Source organism: Cygnus olor (genome assembly GCF_009769625.2).
Source record: "Cygnus olor isolate bCygOlo1 chromosome W unlocalized genomic scaffold, bCygOlo1.pri.v2 SUPER_W3, whole genome shotgun sequence".
In the NCBI taxonomy this organism is placed as follows: Eukaryota; Metazoa; Chordata; class Aves; order Anseriformes; family Anatidae; genus Cygnus; species Cygnus olor.
The window spans coordinates 1,439,899-1,458,833 of NW_024429074.1; the positions used below are offsets into that span (position 1 = coordinate 1,439,899).

The window sequence follows — 18,935 nt, forward strand, 5'->3', positions numbered from 1 at the left end:
TAAATACATTCTTAAGATAAGTGGCCAGCTTTGCTTTAATATATTAAGACCACAGCTCTGCAGCTGTGTTTGAAGTAACACGGCATACCTCTTGCCTGTGTTATAGTAAGGCCCTGTTCACTATTGCACTTACACTGTGCTTTCAGCTCTCCGTTTCAGTGCATGCAAACCTACTTGGCCTTATTGTAAATTCTTGCAGATTGCTGCTGGTCACCTATTTTGGGACAGAATTACGAATTTGTTTACACAGGTGCCCAAGCTGTTTCCAAATCTAAATTTTCAGCGTTTTAGACAAAGCTGTTACTGTTTTCCTATGTCGTAAGGATCTATAATTTCTATATTTTTAATTTTCTCACACATCCATGTTAAAAGATGGAAGGCAGCAAATTATAGGGGCCTCCTTATGATTTTATTAGAGAAAGAAAGATGAATTCTTCAGGTTTCTTGTCTGCTGAGTCTTTGTTGTTTTATTAGCCCAAGTGCCATGGACAGGATTTTGTGTGAACTACTCTTGCAGAATATTATACCGTAGAACCACCATCATATGGCAATCAAAAATAAAATCACATAAAAATAAACTTTTTGGCCTGCCAATTTTTACTGGGTTACATGTCTTTTTGCCTTCTGTGCTAGAAGTTTTTTGGAGATAAGCTTATGTAAGGCAAGAAGATTGAAAGGAAAACTGCAATAATTAATCTTAACTTTCTGAATTAATGTTTGCTAGTATAGAGTTATTTAAAATATTTGCATCAGATTTTACAAATAACGATCACTGTTCTAACTGGCTTGATTATGGTGAGCGGTTCTGCCACCAGGAGAACTGGCACTTTTCCCACATATTGCTAGGAAGCAGGTTGCACAAAGGAAGTTAATGTTTATTGGAAAGTCTGGGAAAGGCATAATCCTCCTCTAATTATTGTGCAGTAAAATTTTAATAGAGACTCTAAAATTATTTTTACCAGACCTCTAGCTTTCATAGTTCTGTGCATTTTTATTTACTATATTTACACTTTGCTGGGCAATTAAGACCTAATATAAAGCCTGTGGAAGAAAACTTTCTTTCATTGAGTTTTGGACAGCTCAGCCCCTCTACTCCCAAAACAACCCACTCACCCCCAGTACAAAATCCCCCAGTGTATATTGTTTTCATTTTTTAATGAAGTTATAAAGTACCTTGTGACCCAGAAAGGTACCTGGTACCTGGTATTTTCAGATCTGCCTAGATTTCTGACTTGCAGTGCTGAGATCTGGAGGCACTCCAGGGTACTTTTCTGTGTCAATTGGCTCCTCAGTATTTGAGCTCCAGGTCTCGCCATGAGAGGTATGCATTGAAAAGGTCCCATTGTAGTGGATGGAAGAACCTGTAGATTTAATGATTATTAAACCAATGCCTGATTTTACCTGGGTTGCAAGATGTGGGAGTGCAAAACCCATCCTGGAGAACAGTGACCTTTATTTTTTATTTGATAACTCCTATCACCCACCTGGCACTGAATTACATTTAAGGCATCAAAACATTTGAGCAGTCCTTCTGGAATTAGGCACAACGTGTACCTGCCAGATTGCGGTTTTCCTTTAAACAGAAACAATGTTGGTTTGTGGGAAACAGTCTACTAGTCCAAGGGAAAGACATCCCCTGCAGAGATGGGACAAGGGCGGCCAAAAACGCTCCCTGTGCTTGTTGCGGGCTTCACAGGCACTGGGGAGCTGCGGGTCCGGGGGCTCCCAGCGCTCCCCTGCAGTGACAGGTTCGTGGGCCCTCTTGTTGGGACGGGCAAAGTGCTTAGCTTAGGTTGTTTTCCTGAACAGAAAGCTGTTTTTTGTGTGCTTAGCGATATGCTCTAAGCATCCTCAAAATTTAGTGAAGGAACAAATAGAAGATAATACAGGGTAGCGAAGCATTGCTGGAAACATGAAAATACAGGGTCAGCCTAAACCTCGTGGATGCTACTGAGAATTTTCTCACTGACTCAAGCAGTTTGGGCTCTTTATTTCATTTAATGCCATGATTTTTGAATTACTGCAGGTGAGGAATAATTTCTTATATCTTAATGATTGAGCCTCTCTGTTGGCAGTAGGGTTTTACCATGCTGTAACAAATAATAGATAGCATTCGCTTTGGGCATAAGAGGATGATCTTTGAGTCCTGAAATAGGTTCTGCTAGACTTGCTGCTATTGAAAGATTTCCCTTTAAATGCTTTCAGATTTGATCATGCAAGTTAACTATAAATGATATTGGCATGAGAGCAAGTCTGGAAATCAATATTTATTTCTTTGTAAACGCTTTTCTTTGGAAGAAGGAAAGGGTTTTTGAAAATACAAATATAATATAAAAAAGTCCTTTCACTGCCATTGTGCTTTCTACAACTCAAGAAGAGGTCTGAATTGAAAATAGGGATGACTCATGTTTTAGGCTTTCAAAAGTCTGTTAAGTTTGAAGTACTGATCTTGAAAAAGATGTTGCAGCTCATTTGTTTAAAAAAGAAAAAAAGGATTTTTAATACACAGAAATCTGAAGAGAGGAGCACAATGCGTGTGAGGGACTCTGAGCCAGTTTACTTCCTCCTGAGGTTATTGCACAGACCTTGGCTGAAGCATCTTGCAAGGGGTGAATTTTGTTGGAGGAACACAGAATGACAAATTTTAGAATAGGGAAAAATCAGAGTGATTTGCAGTCAGCTCCCCCTTTGGAAGGGCAGGGTAGCATAATGCCTAGGTGTCATCCACCAATGCTGATTGCAGTGAAGATGCAGCATGCCTTCTTAACTGTTATGGTGTCTGGTTTCCTAAATTAAATGACTTTGGATGTGGTCATTATTTGGGTAGTACTTAACAGATACCATAAGGAGACAATGGGGATTTTATAGGTGCTGTTCTGCAGGTGATACTGTCTTGGTGTAACTTCTAAAACTGTAGAGCTGCAAGCTTGCAGTTAGCAAGGGGACCAATTTGATAAATGCTAGCTTTTTAATATAATAGAAATGCATTTTTAGACTTATTTTTTTAAACACCAAATGCCACCAGTAAATGACAATTGAGTAAGACATGTTATAAGTAGTAGAACTGCAAGGGAAGCCTTTGAAGCAGATTGATTTGCTGCTACTGTAAATTGTAGATATACTATGAATTATGCCTTTTTAAAAATGACATTGCAGGGTAATGTATATTTCAGTATATAGTCTCCTTAGTTTACAAAACAGTTTTGTCAGCTTTGACTGTGCTAATTCGTTCTTAACTTTAAAAGCCTGGCTATATTGTATCTCACATATCACTGTCAGTAGTGGTTTTTATTTAAATTGCAGTTAAAACTTTAAAACTCTTAAATTTGTGGAAGTCAGACTGCTGTTTAGTCCTTTCGTCTTGGGGTAAGATCCCTGACTAAAGAAGAGTAAATAGAACCATGTTGGGTGTTCAACACTAGGAGTATGTGAACAGAAGTAATACTTTTTTTCAGGGGGAAAAAGACATTGAATATTCAAAAGGAACCACTTTTTAGGAAAAAGGTACCATTTTACTTAATTATTTTTAGTTAAATACTATCAAAGAGATGGAAGGTAGTTACTATAAAGTGATTTATTTTTGGGCAGTGGACCTGAATGATGAATTTCCAGACTGTCTGAGAGAGAAGACTTCAAAAGTAGGGTTTTTAATAGAAAGTCTTTGTCCCTCAACTGGTAGCATTGCTACTGCTTGAAAGTAAGAGAGTAATCCCAGGCTTTGTTTAGCTGTTACTGAAGGTCTTATGTATACCTCATTTAAATAGCTCCTAAAAAGAATGTATTGTTTAAGTGATACTGTAATTTTGTATGCTCAGTGGAATCCAATTAAAGAGTTAATGCCTTACGCTTTTATTAGTAAGTATGCTTAGGTTGTGCAATGATTTCTCTCATTCTTAAGATATTTTCTGTTGTTCTTAAGCTAGAATCCCACAAGTTTCGTGTTTACATACTAAATTGTCAGTTTATATAGCTGCTTTGTGTAGTTTGTGATGCTTGTCTCGTGGAGTTACCTTAGGTGACGTTCCTGTGTTAGGACAGCATGCACACGTTGGTTATTACTTCTCAAATAGGTGCAAAGCCTGACCTTCTTGGGGTTTTGATGCTTCCTAGAGGATTCCCAAGTGAACTTTAAACTTAAAAATACAGATACCCCTGCCTTCTCTTGTTAACAAGCAGAGTAAGATACATGGCCTTATCTTCTTGCTGCTGAAGTTCTTCCTGAAAATCCCAAAGTCACGTTAATCATCATTTTGATGGATGGAAGGAGAAAAATCTCCTTCCAGCTATGCCCAGCCTGTTTTTAGCACTGGCTAGAAGGAGTAACGTGAGAAATGCCACACGGCCAGCCGCTGGCTCTGGAGGTTAAGGGCATGCTTGCAGTCTGCGAGGTGTGCTGCTGGCATAAGCATTGTCACGCTGACCTGATCTGTGGGTTATTCCTCTGATGGAGCTGGGTTTTGCTATCAGACCTAACAAAAGCTTCTTTCACCCCATGTATTAGCACAGTGTCCATGTATCTTTTTGTGCTCGTGTCTATGTGTTTGTGTCGTGTATTCTCTTCATTGGTGTGCAGTGTTTTTTCCAAAGTTAATCCAAGAGCGGTAAGATCTGGGCTTGGCTGCTTTAGAGGCTGTAGTCACTGCTTCAGCCGTTTTCTCTGTTATTTGTGTACGATTTTGTGTATGTCCATTATAAAAGGGTTCAAGTAGCTAAGTAAAATGCATATAATTATTCAGTTTTATCATTTAAACAGTGGCATCTTGGACCACAGCTTAACAGAAGTAAGCCGCTTGTTGCATGATGTTTCAGATTCCTTCAGTTGAATTCAAAACTGAAATTGCAAGGGAATTGGGCTAATTTGATTTATAAAACAAATGAGACCTTTGTGACAGACTTTGTGACTGTCTGAGAATTCTAGAATAAAAATAATTTTGAAGCTAAAATTTATGATAACTTCAGTGAGTGTAAAATATTATTTTAACATTAATACTGTTGGTTGATTCAATATTTGCTAATTCCTCCCCGATGTCATATCCAAGGGACACAATTAGAAAATTTTTATTTTCCTGAGTTAACATGCCTTAATAAACAATATTATGTTCTTACTTAATGATGTCTTATCAAATGGCCTCAATGTCTTTAAAGCTGGCTTCAGTCGTGCTGGGGGATCTGGAGGAGCGACCAGGGAAATTCCAGGATTGCTTGACAGGGGCACCGTATGGGATAGGAACTGCATAGGCAATGTCCTGGAAGAGGCCATGAACTGCTTTGCCGAGATGCAGAGGCAGACAGAGGAGAAATTTCGCATGTGGATAGAAAAGCTAACCCGTCTTGACACGGATGAAGAAAGCAAGCAACAACTGGAGCCCAGGGAACCTAAAATGCAACTAGTTGGCCAAAGAGTCCCCCCTACCACACAGTCAGGGGCATTCATACAGATACCTGATAGCCAAGTACTTCCACAGCAGTCGTTTAATTCTTACATGGGCTATCAAAATGTTGATGCTATGTTAGAGTTTCCAGCGACTTTTAATAACAATTTTCCAGCTATCTTTCCAGAGAATGGGAATATTGCAGAGCCTGATCTGAATCAATCATAAACTTATATATATATATATATATATATATATATTTCCTATCTTTGCAATTTTGATGTTACTTTGGATTATGCTAAAAACAAGGTTTGCTTTTCTCTTCATATATATTTGTTTTGTTTTTCTCTTCTGGGTTTGATTACCATGGTATCTTTTTTAATTTATAGAGAATATATATGTAGTTAAAAAAAAAATATATATACCCATGTGCATGTGCCAGCACGCACATAAAACACCTTTAAAGGGAGGGGGGAGTGGGAAACACTGTAGGCTTTCATCACCTGACTTGGGAAAATATAACTTAGAATCCTTGTTTAAATACCCCAAAAGGTATTTAAGAGCTATGTTTGTTGCAACAGGAGCATTTAGACTACTCATCCAAATGCTCTTTTTGCATGTTAAAACATTTATATAAGGAAATAAGTTTTATATTTAAAGATGTACCCTAGAGATCCAGACAAGATACAGACCCATAACTTTTCCTTAACTCTCTGTTCATTCCCAAGTTCTGCAGCTTGAACATGGCACACATTAGTTTTTCTTCTTCCTTTTTAGGTAGAAGTAATAAATGAGCTTGTCCTAAAGATTTAGCTATATATAACCAATGTGCACAACTGATTTTTTTTTTGTTTCCCATTTAGTAGTTCATTTTCTGTCCAGAGTTCTTATTAATGTCACTGCTGTCTTGCATATGGCATATTTATGGAAGCAGCTGTCTTACACTGTGTGCACAAATAAGCACATGTATACATATATATGTGTTCAGTTTGGGTGGAAATCATCTCCTCTAATTTTAGGTGTCTAGTTTGCTGTTCTGCAGATCTCTGGAAAGAGAAGAACCTATAGAGGATATCTCCTGGTGGCGTCTTTCTCTTCCATCAGTTGTCCGAACTCCCCTTCTAAATAGTTTAGGTGAGATAACTTTAGCTAAAGTTAGGTGAGATGAATCACACCCAGAGGACATGTGTGCGCATGCATGACCTGTGCATACAAAGCACTGCTGCTTCCTTATATATATATGATCAAACTGCATCCTTCGTGCTGGGATAAAAATAGTGGTGTCAGTCCTAAGATAAGTAGCCGTCGCTGGATGGATTGATTCTTCACACAGGAATTCAAACAAAGGTTTGACAGGCAGATTAGCAAGCACTGTGGTGGTCAGGAGGTATGGTTTGCTGCTCTTGGTCAGACAGCGAGAGCTTCTTCTGAACCACATTGGAATGCCGCTGAAATCATTATTTACTCGTGACTGGGAATGCCAGAGCATTAGTTTCATTTAAATAATGCAAGAACTTGCTACTGTGTGTATTTTTTTATACTGATAGTTATCCTGAATAGGCAGGCTTGAGACTGTGATGTTTGAAGTAGAATTAATTTAAAATGTATATTAGAAACCTCTCTTTAATTCTTACTATTGCTACTACGCACAGGGATTTTTGTTCACCTCTCCAGTAAGGCCTTTCTTCGTGTGAAGTAACTTCTCCATAGCTACCAAAAATGTATACTTCTCATCAGCTAGAACTTGTTAAAAGTTTCTAATGCAAATAAAATCAAAATTTTAATAATGGAAATTGAAATTCTTTGCATAGGCATAGTTTAAGTAAAGAGAACACTATAGGTATCTTTTGGCTCTGCTATTTTGTCTTTTAAACATCGGTCAGTTCTGTTTTTTTCTAATTATTTTAGTCAAATTCATTCTCTTTCTTTTGGAAGTAACCACTGTATCTTCTGTAGGTCTAACTTCTTCCTTCCTGAAGTCAGTGGGAGATTTTCCATCAATTTGTGGCTTTTAGATCAAACCTGTAACAGGAATTCAAGAAATGTTTTTATTCTCGGTATAATACTATCACTGGTGTTTTAACATTATTCTTGGCCCAGACTTTTTTTTTTAAAATTTGTGATGCCTTCATTAAAGAAAAAGAGGTTAGAGAGCTGTGTTATTTTCAGAGTAACGGTTTGAAAGACTATGCAGGAGAAAATTTTTAAGAACTGGAATAAAATCTATACAGATCATATCACCTTCATGCTTAATTTTGATGCAAAGATTTTGATATGAAGTTACAAGATGACTCCCTCATCTGAATTTGTCTGTATTTTTAACTTAACTGTAGGTAAACTTTAAATGAGTTATGTTTAATTACAGTTTAAGAAACTTATCTGCTTAAAGTGTAAGGTCATTCAGGGAAGATAATTTGCTGATATGAAAAAAAATCCTTCTGTTGTTCATAGATTTGATATATATACCTTGATGATAAGAGCAGCATATTTTAAAGCATGACAACTTTACAAAGCATTCCCATGCATGCAGAAGCAGCTTTTTGCAGTGACTGGTTTCTTTTAATGTGTAGGCATCACTTAACTCAGTATGTCTGTAAGCATGCTCTTAGCCTTTTTTTATAAAACACTTTATATGGAGCAATTAGGTATTTCAAAACAAATTGTGTAAGGGGATCAGTTGAGCTTATTTTTCTCTCAGACTTAAACTGACTTTTATGTACTGATCTCATAAATGGATAATAACTTTGGGGATCTAGCCAGTGAAATTTCTGCCAACCTTCAATGTTTTGGTTAGGTAATCTTTTTTTCTTTAAAAACAAAACAATAACAAAGCAGAATTGAAATAATTTAGTGAATTAATAGATAATTTGCATTTGGTTACTGTAGGTAAAAATAAAAACTCTCCAACACTTTTATCCATTATTATTTTATTTTTTTAATGCAAACAACTATAAATGTGAAAGAACAAGCAGACAATTAAAGTTGTAATAATATTAGGGTCAATTTATTGAAAGGCATCCAGAAGGCTGAGGGGATAGTTTATCTGAGATGTAATTTGAACTCATTTTCTCCATGAAAGCTGCCTAGTGTTAAGAATACAGCCATTGCTCTTGCACAGGCAAATGATTTTGGAAATGGTAAATATTTTGTTCGCTCGCTCCTTTCACTTGCCCCAAAGCTGGAGCCAGAGCTTCAGCTGTTGTAACTCGGCTCCTGTGAGGTGGAAGTATGTGTCGGCGGACACGGGTGAATATCTGCTCCCTCAGCGTGTCCCCCGTGTGGGAGTATGCATCTCCTTCCAGATGACAGGGGACCCCCACATTTTCTGTTCAGGGTGCTGTGACCCCCCTGAGGATGGCAGTTGCAGGTTCAGCAGGAGCATCCAAGTGCTTTGTAGCGTGGGTTTGAGGGATGCAGCGTGCTGCAGGCAGGCAGCCTCCTGACACCGTGCTGCAAGGAATCTGGACTTCACAGGTGTCTCCTTGAGCAGACAGACTTCTGGGCTCCTGATAGGTAACTTCAGAGATTTTTATTTCCTGGAAAAATGGAAGTATTTTTGCTGTAGTATCTGACTACAGTTGAGTTTGCCCTGGTTTCCATTATAAGTTCATTTTCAAAGGGCTTTGACTAGAAACTTTCAGGGAGTTAGAATTTCTTCAGCTGAAATTTTAACATAAATTTTAATCTCATCCATTTAGTACTGCATTAAAGTAGTCCAGCCTTATTTAACTGTATCAAGAGGAAACTCTCTTGCTTTTGAACCTGGAGATAGATTTTTGAATGTATGTTTTTGCTCACATCTCAAAAAATTTCTTCAAAACAATTGATTTTAACACGTAGAGGAGAAATCAGTAGGACTTTTTGCACAGGTATGGAGAATCACAGGTGATGATTTGGAGTTTGTATAATTTTCCTAAGATTTATACTTCAGAAAGGATTAAAGACACGTTCTGATTTCTTAAGTAAATAATTACTTGTGGTCTTATGTTTTTGAAAGTGTAAATGTGTCAGGTCAGATCAGATGGCGTAGACTGGGATAACTCCAGTGTAAATGGTGCCAATGTAAACCCAACTGGCCTATTCAGGTTTCTACACTGCCTTTTTAATATTGAATTATGTTTTCAATGTGGCAAAACTTTCTGCATGGGAGTAATTGAACACCTGTTCAATTGACCGCAGAGTCAGGATTTAGTAGGAGGCGAAACACAGCTACTTCATTAATGTTTTTATAAAGGTGCAAATGAGTCTTTATAGAAAGGCTTAACTGAAATGTCACGAAATGTCAAACTGCCGATTCGATGAATGAAACATTACAGGATCTGCTCCTAGGGTGGGACCCAACGCAGAAACCCCTGGAGGTCTGGGGGGCCGAGCACTCGTGCCCCTTCTGCTCTTGAGAGGGCTTTGAGAGCTACAGGCAATCCCCAAGTTTGGCACATATCGTTTTAGCTGAGTCAGGGGCTTTACTTCACATGCTTCTAACAAAGTAAGTGAATTTTCAGGGCTTATTTAGGGAAAAAAAAATCAAGTAGCACACAGCATAAAACAAATTCAAGTCAAGGCAGTGAGCCTTAAAACAGTCTATTGGAAAAGTAACTAAATGGGAAAAAAAGGCAAAAAATAAAAATAAAATCCTAGACCTTTCAGGTATACTGATTTTCGTTATTTCTAACAGCATTAGGACAAAATAATTCAGGTAGAAATATGCATCTGTTTATTATTATTATTTATTTATTTTTAAGTTCACGGTGTCTTTTAGTGTTCGTGCAGGATTGTTTGGTTATTTTGTCAGAGCTGCTAAAGTTAAGACTGGAGGACCAATCTTAACTTAAATAGGCTGGGATTAGGTTGGGCAGTTATTTTGCCAATCGAAACATATTTATATTATCACTGCATTTTCTTGTTAATATATATTTTTTATTTCTGTATCACATACTGTAAATGTCTTTAAGTGCTATCTCAAGGGCATTAGAAATTAAATCCTAGCCCTATTAAAACCAGTAGAAAACCTCTACTAATTTCAGTGGAGCTGGCATTTCACTTCATTAAAATGAACTTTCTGCAGGTTTTGGTCAGAGACTACATTAAGGGGACTCTTTGCCTGATAAAGGTGTGTAAATGGGGCTCCCTGAGCTGATGTTTGTTTTTTAAAACGATCAAGGTCTGCACTGTGACCACTGCAGCTGTGTTTGGAAGCATTAGAACAAACGCGCTGTGCAATTAGTACTGTAGAAGCTAAATACTCAGGCTGATTGATGAAGATGGACAGTACTTTGCAAAACATGCCGCTAGAAACTGTTTTTTCTCACAAATTTTATTAATCTCATGGTGCTGGATCAGCAAAGCGAAGGCACATGGAGAACAAGATTAAATTAAACCCGATTTTGAGCACTCTGTTAAATCTCAGACTGATGGAGCAGGGGTTAGTCCGGACCATCAGGAGTTTCGCATCATCTCATCAAGCCTGTAGCAGCTCACCATGGGAGGATGCAGCTCGTGCTCCCAAAAACGTGATGCTTCTGGTGGGGTGAGCCTGCCCTCGTTTGCCTGCCTTTCCCTAATGTAAGTTGTGCCTCCACAGGAGACTTTGTGATCATAGCTCTGTGTGATGCTTTCAATTCCCTCCTGATACACCTTTCCCAAGTAAAACTGGGGAAGAGATCTGGCTAATATGTCTGCTTCCACAATTAAGCAGTCATTAAGTAGCACCAGCGACAGTGAGTCCTGTTGTGCAACAGACATCGTGCATTTCCTCCTGTTCTCAGTGCACAACCATGCTTCATGTGCCTTTGCTTAACGCACATTGAAAATAACTATTGTGTCTCTCTGTATAATTTGGTAAAACAAATCCAAGATATTTTCCATCAGACCATCAAAAAGCCTGAAAGAATGAATGATGATCAGCAAGACTTGAATTTTTAAGATCTCTTCTGGTGTGATATATTATAAATGATCCAGTCTGAGAACAGATGCTCATTTGATTATGTTGGTTTCTATTATTTTATTATTATATATATATATTTTTTTTTAAAAAAAGCTGTACTGTGTGAAATGAATGAAACTGTGAGGAAAATGGATTCATCAATTTTTTTTGTTCACTTTATGATTTTAGGCAGGATGTTGTTACACTACTATTGTTTTTTATTGTATTTACCATGTATTCTTTGCCTAACCCTGTAAATTTTGAAATGTAACTACTGTAACCTGGAATAAATAAATAAACATAAATAGTAATGAAGTGTTTCACGTTGCTAAACAACATAAAAAAAGCAAAGGTCTCCTGCCCCCCACCCTCCTTTGGGAATGTTTTAGAGTTCAGATCATTTATGCCATCTGAACCGAGCCTACTTTAGCTGTAGCTCTGGATCATGTCTTAAATAATAGCAGGTTTGTATTATTTATCTACAACAAAAAAAAGTGGTTGCTTCAGCCTGTAGTCATACATGAAGCCATCCTGTTTAGGTGGAAGTTACTGATTTATCTACTGTAAAACTATTTCAGCAAGTCACTTAGGATGCAATCCTCTAGATCTTAGTTTTTGGCACCCAAAATTTGTTTGCGTTGATTAGCGTAGTGATTATCTGAGCAATTATTTATGTGGTTATTAAAGTCCATGCTATGTTTTGCTTAATCTTGAAGTCAGTTATCTCTTATATTTGTACGAGGTGTAAATGAAGGGTGTTCTTGGGTCTTTTTATTCTTTTAAAATATCTCAGTAGTTGTTTTTACTATATAAAAACAATAATTTAATTCAGAGTACTGGGATGGGCGTAAAACAGAGCAATGCCTTTATTCCTAAAGAAGACCAAGAGCTGAGTCCATGGCTCTTTAGGCTCACGAGTACCTGGGTACCTCAGTGTGTTGCCTTTTCAGCTTTTGCACGTTTCAAGAAAACATTCCCAAATGCTATTTTTAAACTCCTCCATAATTTCCCAGTTAAAAATAGCTCGGTAATTTGAGGGGAGTGTTGTTTTCAGTTCAGCTCAGCTCCCCTGCTTGTTAGCCTTGAGCAAGCTGCAAATCTCTGCATGCCTCAGTTTCCCCCACAGGCAAAAGGAGGTTAATAACCACCTAGCTGAGATCACTAATGGAAAGCTTTGTTAAGAATAAAGCGCTGCAATTACAATTGCTGTTGTTATTGTACACTTCTGTGCGTTTGAGAGCTTGCGGTGCTGTTCACACCTAAATGAGGCTCCTCGTCTCCTCGTTGGAAAGACACTGCTAGCTCCAGAGGGCAACTCTAACCACCGGAATTAGGCTTTGAATTTTGGACTGACTTCAGCCAGGGTAGTCCTCTGGAGCCTTCAGTCTTTTTCCTTTACTTGGAGGGAATTTAAGCGCATAAAGTACTCGGCGTAAGTCCCGTCCCTAGGGCTGGAGCTGATCTTTCCGGGCAGTTTTGGTGCCGGAGATGGGTGCCCTGCCGGTGCCGGACTGAACCCCGCATGCTGGGGAGGCCAGGAGGGAGGGAGGCGATGCCGGGGGCTGCGATGTGAGCCCCTAGCCTTCTCAGCCTGCCCGTCCCCCAAAGTCCCCCTCTCTGGCTGCAGAGGGAGGACATTTGGGCAGCGAGCTGGGTCTCCGTGCCTAAATTTATGAAAGCTGAAGAGGGAGAATGACTTGAAGGAGTAAATTCCCCATTCAGGTTGTGCTAGCTTTCCCTTTGTTTCACAACCAAAGTGACCACCGGGTACATTGTGCATTGCTAAGCAGCTGCTTCAGCACAAAGGTAAGGAACGGTGCTTCTCCTAGGGTTGCTGCTTTTAACCCACAGCTGGATTTTTACACTTGGTTCCCCCTTTTTGCTTGTGCTGCTGTTATCATGAGTTGGGGGATAAAAGATGTGGCTCTGTGAAAAGCATGGCAGTGGCTAGCAAATAGGAAATGACTGAATTTGCTGCATTGCAAATTAAGCTTGTTTTGTGTGGACCTGGATTTTTGTGCATGTGGCTTTTAATTTGGTTGTCCTGAGTGGAGTTAGCTTTGATGGGCTCTGTAAATCGAGGGAAAATTGGATGCTTGGAAGCGTTGTCCCTGTGATGACCTCTGCCTCCAGATTCTTTAAAAAAATAATAAAAAAATCCTTGCAGTCTTTCCCTCCCCCTGTTAACATTAAGTGTCAACAGCTGTATTTTGCTGCTGGTACTTATTAACTTTCAGCCTTGTCTTTTTGAAGCATTTAGTGCTTTAGTAATAAATTAAAGCCAGTAAATAAATTATCACCAGTGAAATGTAAGATTTCCAGCTACCTTGGGTTCTCAGAAGATGTGATTTTTCCTAAAGACATTGTTTAAATTACTGAGTAGGGAACCTCCTAATTGTGCTACGTTAAATTGTGATCCTGCCATGGTTTTGTTTTGGTGTCTCTTTTTCTCCTTGGAAATCCCTTTACAGTCAGTTACTGCAAGGAGCAGCTCTAACACAAAGACAAGCTGATAAGAGTTGTGACTGTGGTTTTAGTTGATCCTTTTCATCGTGAAAGCCTTTTTCAGTCTTTATTCCCTAGCTGAAGCCAGTTGTCTTTATTTCTCGGTACCCCGCAGTCACTTTGCATCACGCCCTCAGTTGGTCACGTCGCACTGTGCCCAAGCTTAATCCCTCCTGCCCCATTCGCCTGCTATTGAACAGGAAACGGGTTTTGGGGGCTGGAGCTATTTTAGAGGATTTTTTGATATACATCTACTGCAACTTTCATCTAGTTGTCATCTATGTCTGTTTTTTTTTTTTTTTTTTTTAAACACATGTGAGCATTTCTTGCTTGTTTCTTCTTTTATTCATGCTGAGAATCCTAGGGCTTGTTACCTTGGCCGTGTTGGCCGCTTACTGGTGATAGGTGCATTTGGATTTCCTTCCCAAATCTGGTTTTGAAATGCAAGGCTGAGAAAAGCACAGAGACCTCTGCTGTGCTTGCTTTGTAAACAGTCAGCTTGTTTTTTCCAGATCTTTAAATTGGTGGCTGTTATGCTGACAAATATAATTACAGTATGTAAATTATATTGAAAATATTTTTGTCTGTTTGATGTATACTAAATTTAAGCTAAGTTATAAGGTGTGCTGTTTGGAAGTGTGGAAGATACAAGAGTGGAGCTACAGATAACAAGTTTATGCTTGTATTTCCTACTGATGAAGACTTTCACACAAGTTATTTCTATGGGTAGGTGATGAGAATCACTCTGCATGTATATACATTTATTATACATTTTTGCATGATTATACATGTAGGAGTGGTACAATTTTGACTTGAGACTATTGGTGCCTTCTGTCCAAATACAATTTTACTTGTGTAAACACGTCTATCTAAATCAAATATCGCTGCTTCTTTTGGAGACCTTAGCAAGAAGCTAAAGAAACAAAGACCTGAAGGAATACTACACAGCTCCTGAAATTTTAGATAACCTATTGTAAAAATGGTCAAATAGTCAATATTGTACTTGACCCTCGTATCTTCTGCACTCAACTGTTTATTTTTATAGATCACATTATATATGTTCATGCTGAACTCTGATGATAAGACTGAAAGAAAATGTTCCTCTCGTGATTCAGTCCACTTGTAACTTCTGCATGTAAATAAATCATCAGCTTGCACAAATAATTAACCGAACATCAGCCAGCTTAATTTTGAACTTGGAGTGCCATTATTTTGCAATCGCCTTTTCAAAAGCAAAAGATTGCCTTTCAGTTAATTATCAGGATTTCTTTTCTAGTCATAATCATCAGTGTTTCATGTTGTGAACAGTTTGGTCTTTAATACATTGGCATTTAACTACTCATTTATTTTTGTTGGGTCTGTTTTAAGTTTGTAATATAACGTTTTATGAAATTGTTGTTTCGGAGGCAGGTCTGATCTCAAATATTTTGTGAATTTTTTCATACCTTGTTGCAAAACTGATCTTTAGTACAACTTAAGCAATATGGTCACTCTTTAATGAAGTGTGTTGCTAATCCCAGAACTGGCATTTCTTAGGATATTGTGTTGAATTATGTTTCAGGGACTGAGTCACACAAGCAAACCTGAGTAGAAACAGCTTTTCAGAGACCTAGAAACTTTTAGTTCATTGCATTCTTTGTCTTCAACAATAGACATCAGTTACTTCTCAATGAGACCAATTCTCAATTCTCAAGACCAATGAGACCAGTTCTCAATGAGACCAATCTTTCCTGAAACTTTTTTTTCTTTTTATTCTTTGTGAATTTTAAAAATTTCTTCAGTCATTCAGTAACTCTGAAGGTCCTGTCTTTCTGAACACGTTATTAGTGTCCCATATGACTGATACATCATGTCATGAAAAAGTCCCTCAGACATTCAGCTGCCAGCATTCCTTTGGAGCTGTGCAGTTGCATGAGGAAAGCAGCTGAGCCATTTTTCCATTTTGTACTGTTTTCTGTGGCTAAAGTCTTAGCCCAAACCAAGTTTTCATTCTAGCACTTGAGAAATGAGAACTCCAAGCACTTTCACCCACTCTGAATCGATAAGCTGTAGTTGCTAGCTGAGACAAGGTATTTGAATTAAAATGTGCATCCTTTCAGTGTAACGATATTTAGCTATTCTCTCTTTGCTTCCAAATTAATCCTTGTCTTGAATTTGAGGTTTCTGTGAGCCTCTTCTGTTTCTAGTATGCTTCCAAATTATAGGGGTTTTTCAAAAAGGAAATATTCTATCCTAATAAAATGGACCAAAAATATCGTTTTGTTTTTCCTCAGTAATAGATTTCAGAATCATGTAAGCAATTCTCTCTGCTTATTTCCCCCTTCACTTTGGTGGCAAAAGGTGCATATGGTAATCATAAAAAACAAAAAGAAGCATATTTATCACTGCACACTATAGTTTCCTTCCTCGTTCTTGATCTTAAAAAAAAACAAAAAACAAACAAACAAAAAAATGCACTTCTGAAAAATCCCTCCGTCCCTGACAGATAACTATTACATAAGGAAGCTTGCCTAATGTTAAATTGTTGTAACAGTTACAGTTTAATGATTCAGATATATCAAAAAGTTAGCTTTATTCAATCAACCCTAAAGTAATGTAAGCTGTCACTTGAGTTTTGTAAAATTCTCTAGTTAAATGTCTTGCCAAAACTTAATGTCCTGTAGCATATTATTTCTTCTTTTAAACTGAAGGTTTTATCCTTTTAGGACTGTAAATGTAACATTGTCAGATATGGAGCTGTTGTGTGTTAATGTGAAAGATAATACACAAATAACGGATACATTCATAACTGTGTTTTTCTCACATTTGTGTTTTCTGTGTATGCAAGTTTAAAATGTCTCTGTAATCTCAGACTATGTTCATTAACTGAAGTGCAATAATTGATACAATTTATATTTTTTTAAGAGCTTTGCTAGGAGATTGCATTAATCCTTAAACAACTTATTTGTACTTTTTAAGGTGTCTTTCGCAGAATGCTGATTTCTGACAACTGCTGCCTTTCTCTCCTTCTACAGATGGACCTCCAGTTGTAGCTCATTATGATATATCAGACACAAATTCGGACCCAGAAGTGGTAAATGTGGACAATCTGTTGGCGGCTGCAGTAGTTCAAGAACACAATAATTCTTTAGGAAATCAAGACTCGGGATCTACCTGGAGAACCAGAGGGCTGCTAGATGAGCTGAGTGCTGATACAGGTCTGTTGAAGTTCCCTTCCTCTGATGTTCATTCCATCATCTTGGCCACTGTCTCTGCCTTCCGTCCTTTCGATATCTTTGTAATTTATATGGCTTTAAAAGCACCTTGTATGGACTATGCAATAAAGCAGTATAGGAGCTAATTGAAAATGTCTGACATTTATTCCAACATACAACTGGTAAAAATTGGCAAAGATTCCTGCAATGTATTTTTTTTTGAAACTAATTTTCTTAATTATTTTTCCTCCTTTCCCTCTAATTACTTCTTGGAAAATAGGTCTTTTTTTTTTTTATTATTTTATTTTTTCCTCCTCTCTAATGAGAGTGAGCTAAACTTATTACTGAATGGTTGATTCTGATGACCCATGCCACTAGCTAGTAAACCAATCATAATCTTATTTTAATTATTGTAATTGTCTATGTCTCTGTATGTCTTTTTTTTCTTTTTATTTCCTTAAAATACAAGCATTAATTATTTCCATATGCCATCTGTATTTTTTAACATACCCTAGAAAACTGGACATACCAACATCAAATAAAGATGAAGGGTGAAAAAGTGCTGGTAAGTGGGCTTCACATCAAGAGACTAAAAAGAAATTTCCTACAAGAAAGCAAGAGCAGGAATACTGTGGGAGGCTTCATAAAAACTGCTCAGCTTCACTTGGTGCTTGCAACACTTCACTAGCAAAAGAGTTGTGCATTAACACGAGATGTTCCTGTATCTTGGGGGAGAGCTATATAAGCAGGGAGCTAATGGGGAATATTTCCTATCGACTTCACCCTGTATCCTCAAGTGCCAATATATTAGCATCCTTGCCACTCATTTTTGATATATGGTTACGATTTTAACTGCATAAGACATGGAGTCTTGCCTGTGGTGGTGGAGCAGAGAAGTTTTTTGTTTCACTCTGTTTTTTAAATGTAAGCCTGCCAAAAGGCACCTATACTGGAAGTCTCCTGGTAGCTCAGAGCTACTTTTCTGTGTCTATCAGGCTTAAAGAAATACAAGTACGTAGCAGATTTTGAAAGAGCTGTTCCATTACTATATAGCAGACGTTTCCGTTACGTGAATGTGAGAACCTCTGTTATGTTATCTTCGTTATGCTCTGTGGCCGGATGATGTTCCAGCCTTTTTGAAGCTAGCCTGTGTTTTCCAAGCTCACTGCTGTTGTTTGCAGGATAGTAGGCTCACAAGCCTACTCCTTTATTAAGTGATTAAAAAAAAATTAGAACACCTGAAATTAACTTTATTACATAGCACTAATGATTTGGTACTTTAGTAGAAAGAAAGGAATGTAAAGAAATAAAAAGTGAACGTTTCTTACCAAGCTTCCTTCTGCTTGCCTCTTATGAGTACAGTTGAGCGATGCAGGTAGAAATTTGTCATCCCTCCTTCTACCTATATCCAAGGACACTTGCTTTTGCAAGGATGAGGTTGCAAGGTAAAAGAAACCTAGATAACTTCAAAAAACTTCTTTATCCTTGAACCAATGAGAACATGTCCAGACTAATTCATTCCTCATGCTGGGAAAGCATCTGAAAGGATGAATCTTTTTTTTTTTTTTTTTTTTCCCTGCGTATACTTTGCCTCAGAGCCTTGTACCTCTAGTACACTTCTGGCTCTACATTTGTCAGTGCTGGCCTTTTCTTACCATGCCTAAGACTGCACATTTGGAAAGCAGATGTAAGATTTGAAAATTCTGTTTTCCAAATTAATCTCAAGCCAGTATCTAGTTTAGCATGCATTAAAAGATGTGTTCCCATGAGAAAATAACACCATAAAGTTTATCTAAGTGAAAAATCTTACTGGGACACACTATCACATCTTTGTGTATAGGCAAATATTTGGAGTTGTGACTTTATGGCGGTCAGTGATGTTTGCCAAGAAATGTTCAGCTGAACTGTACTGTTAGGAAAAGTCTGCCTGGGCTATTATTT

The 18,935-nt window shown here is 37.8% G+C and overlaps 1 protein-coding gene across 4 annotated transcripts in view; it reads left to right on the top strand.

The window, feature by feature from the left end:
* Positions 1 to 18,935, top strand: part of LOC121062937 (uncharacterized protein C18orf25-like) — a 65,539-nt gene that overhangs the window by 37,293 nt on the left and 9,311 nt on the right. For 3 of the 4 annotated variants that reach the window (XM_040543247.1, XM_040543249.1, XM_040543246.1), the window contains one exon: positions 16,815 to 16,997. In XM_040543247.1, the coding sequence (XP_040399181.1) occupies positions 16,815 to 16,997 (183 nt within the window). Of the gene's footprint in view, positions 1 to 5,145; positions 5,627 to 16,814; positions 16,998 to 18,935 lie in introns of those variants that run through there. The other variant, XM_040543248.1, reaches the window with a different exon arrangement.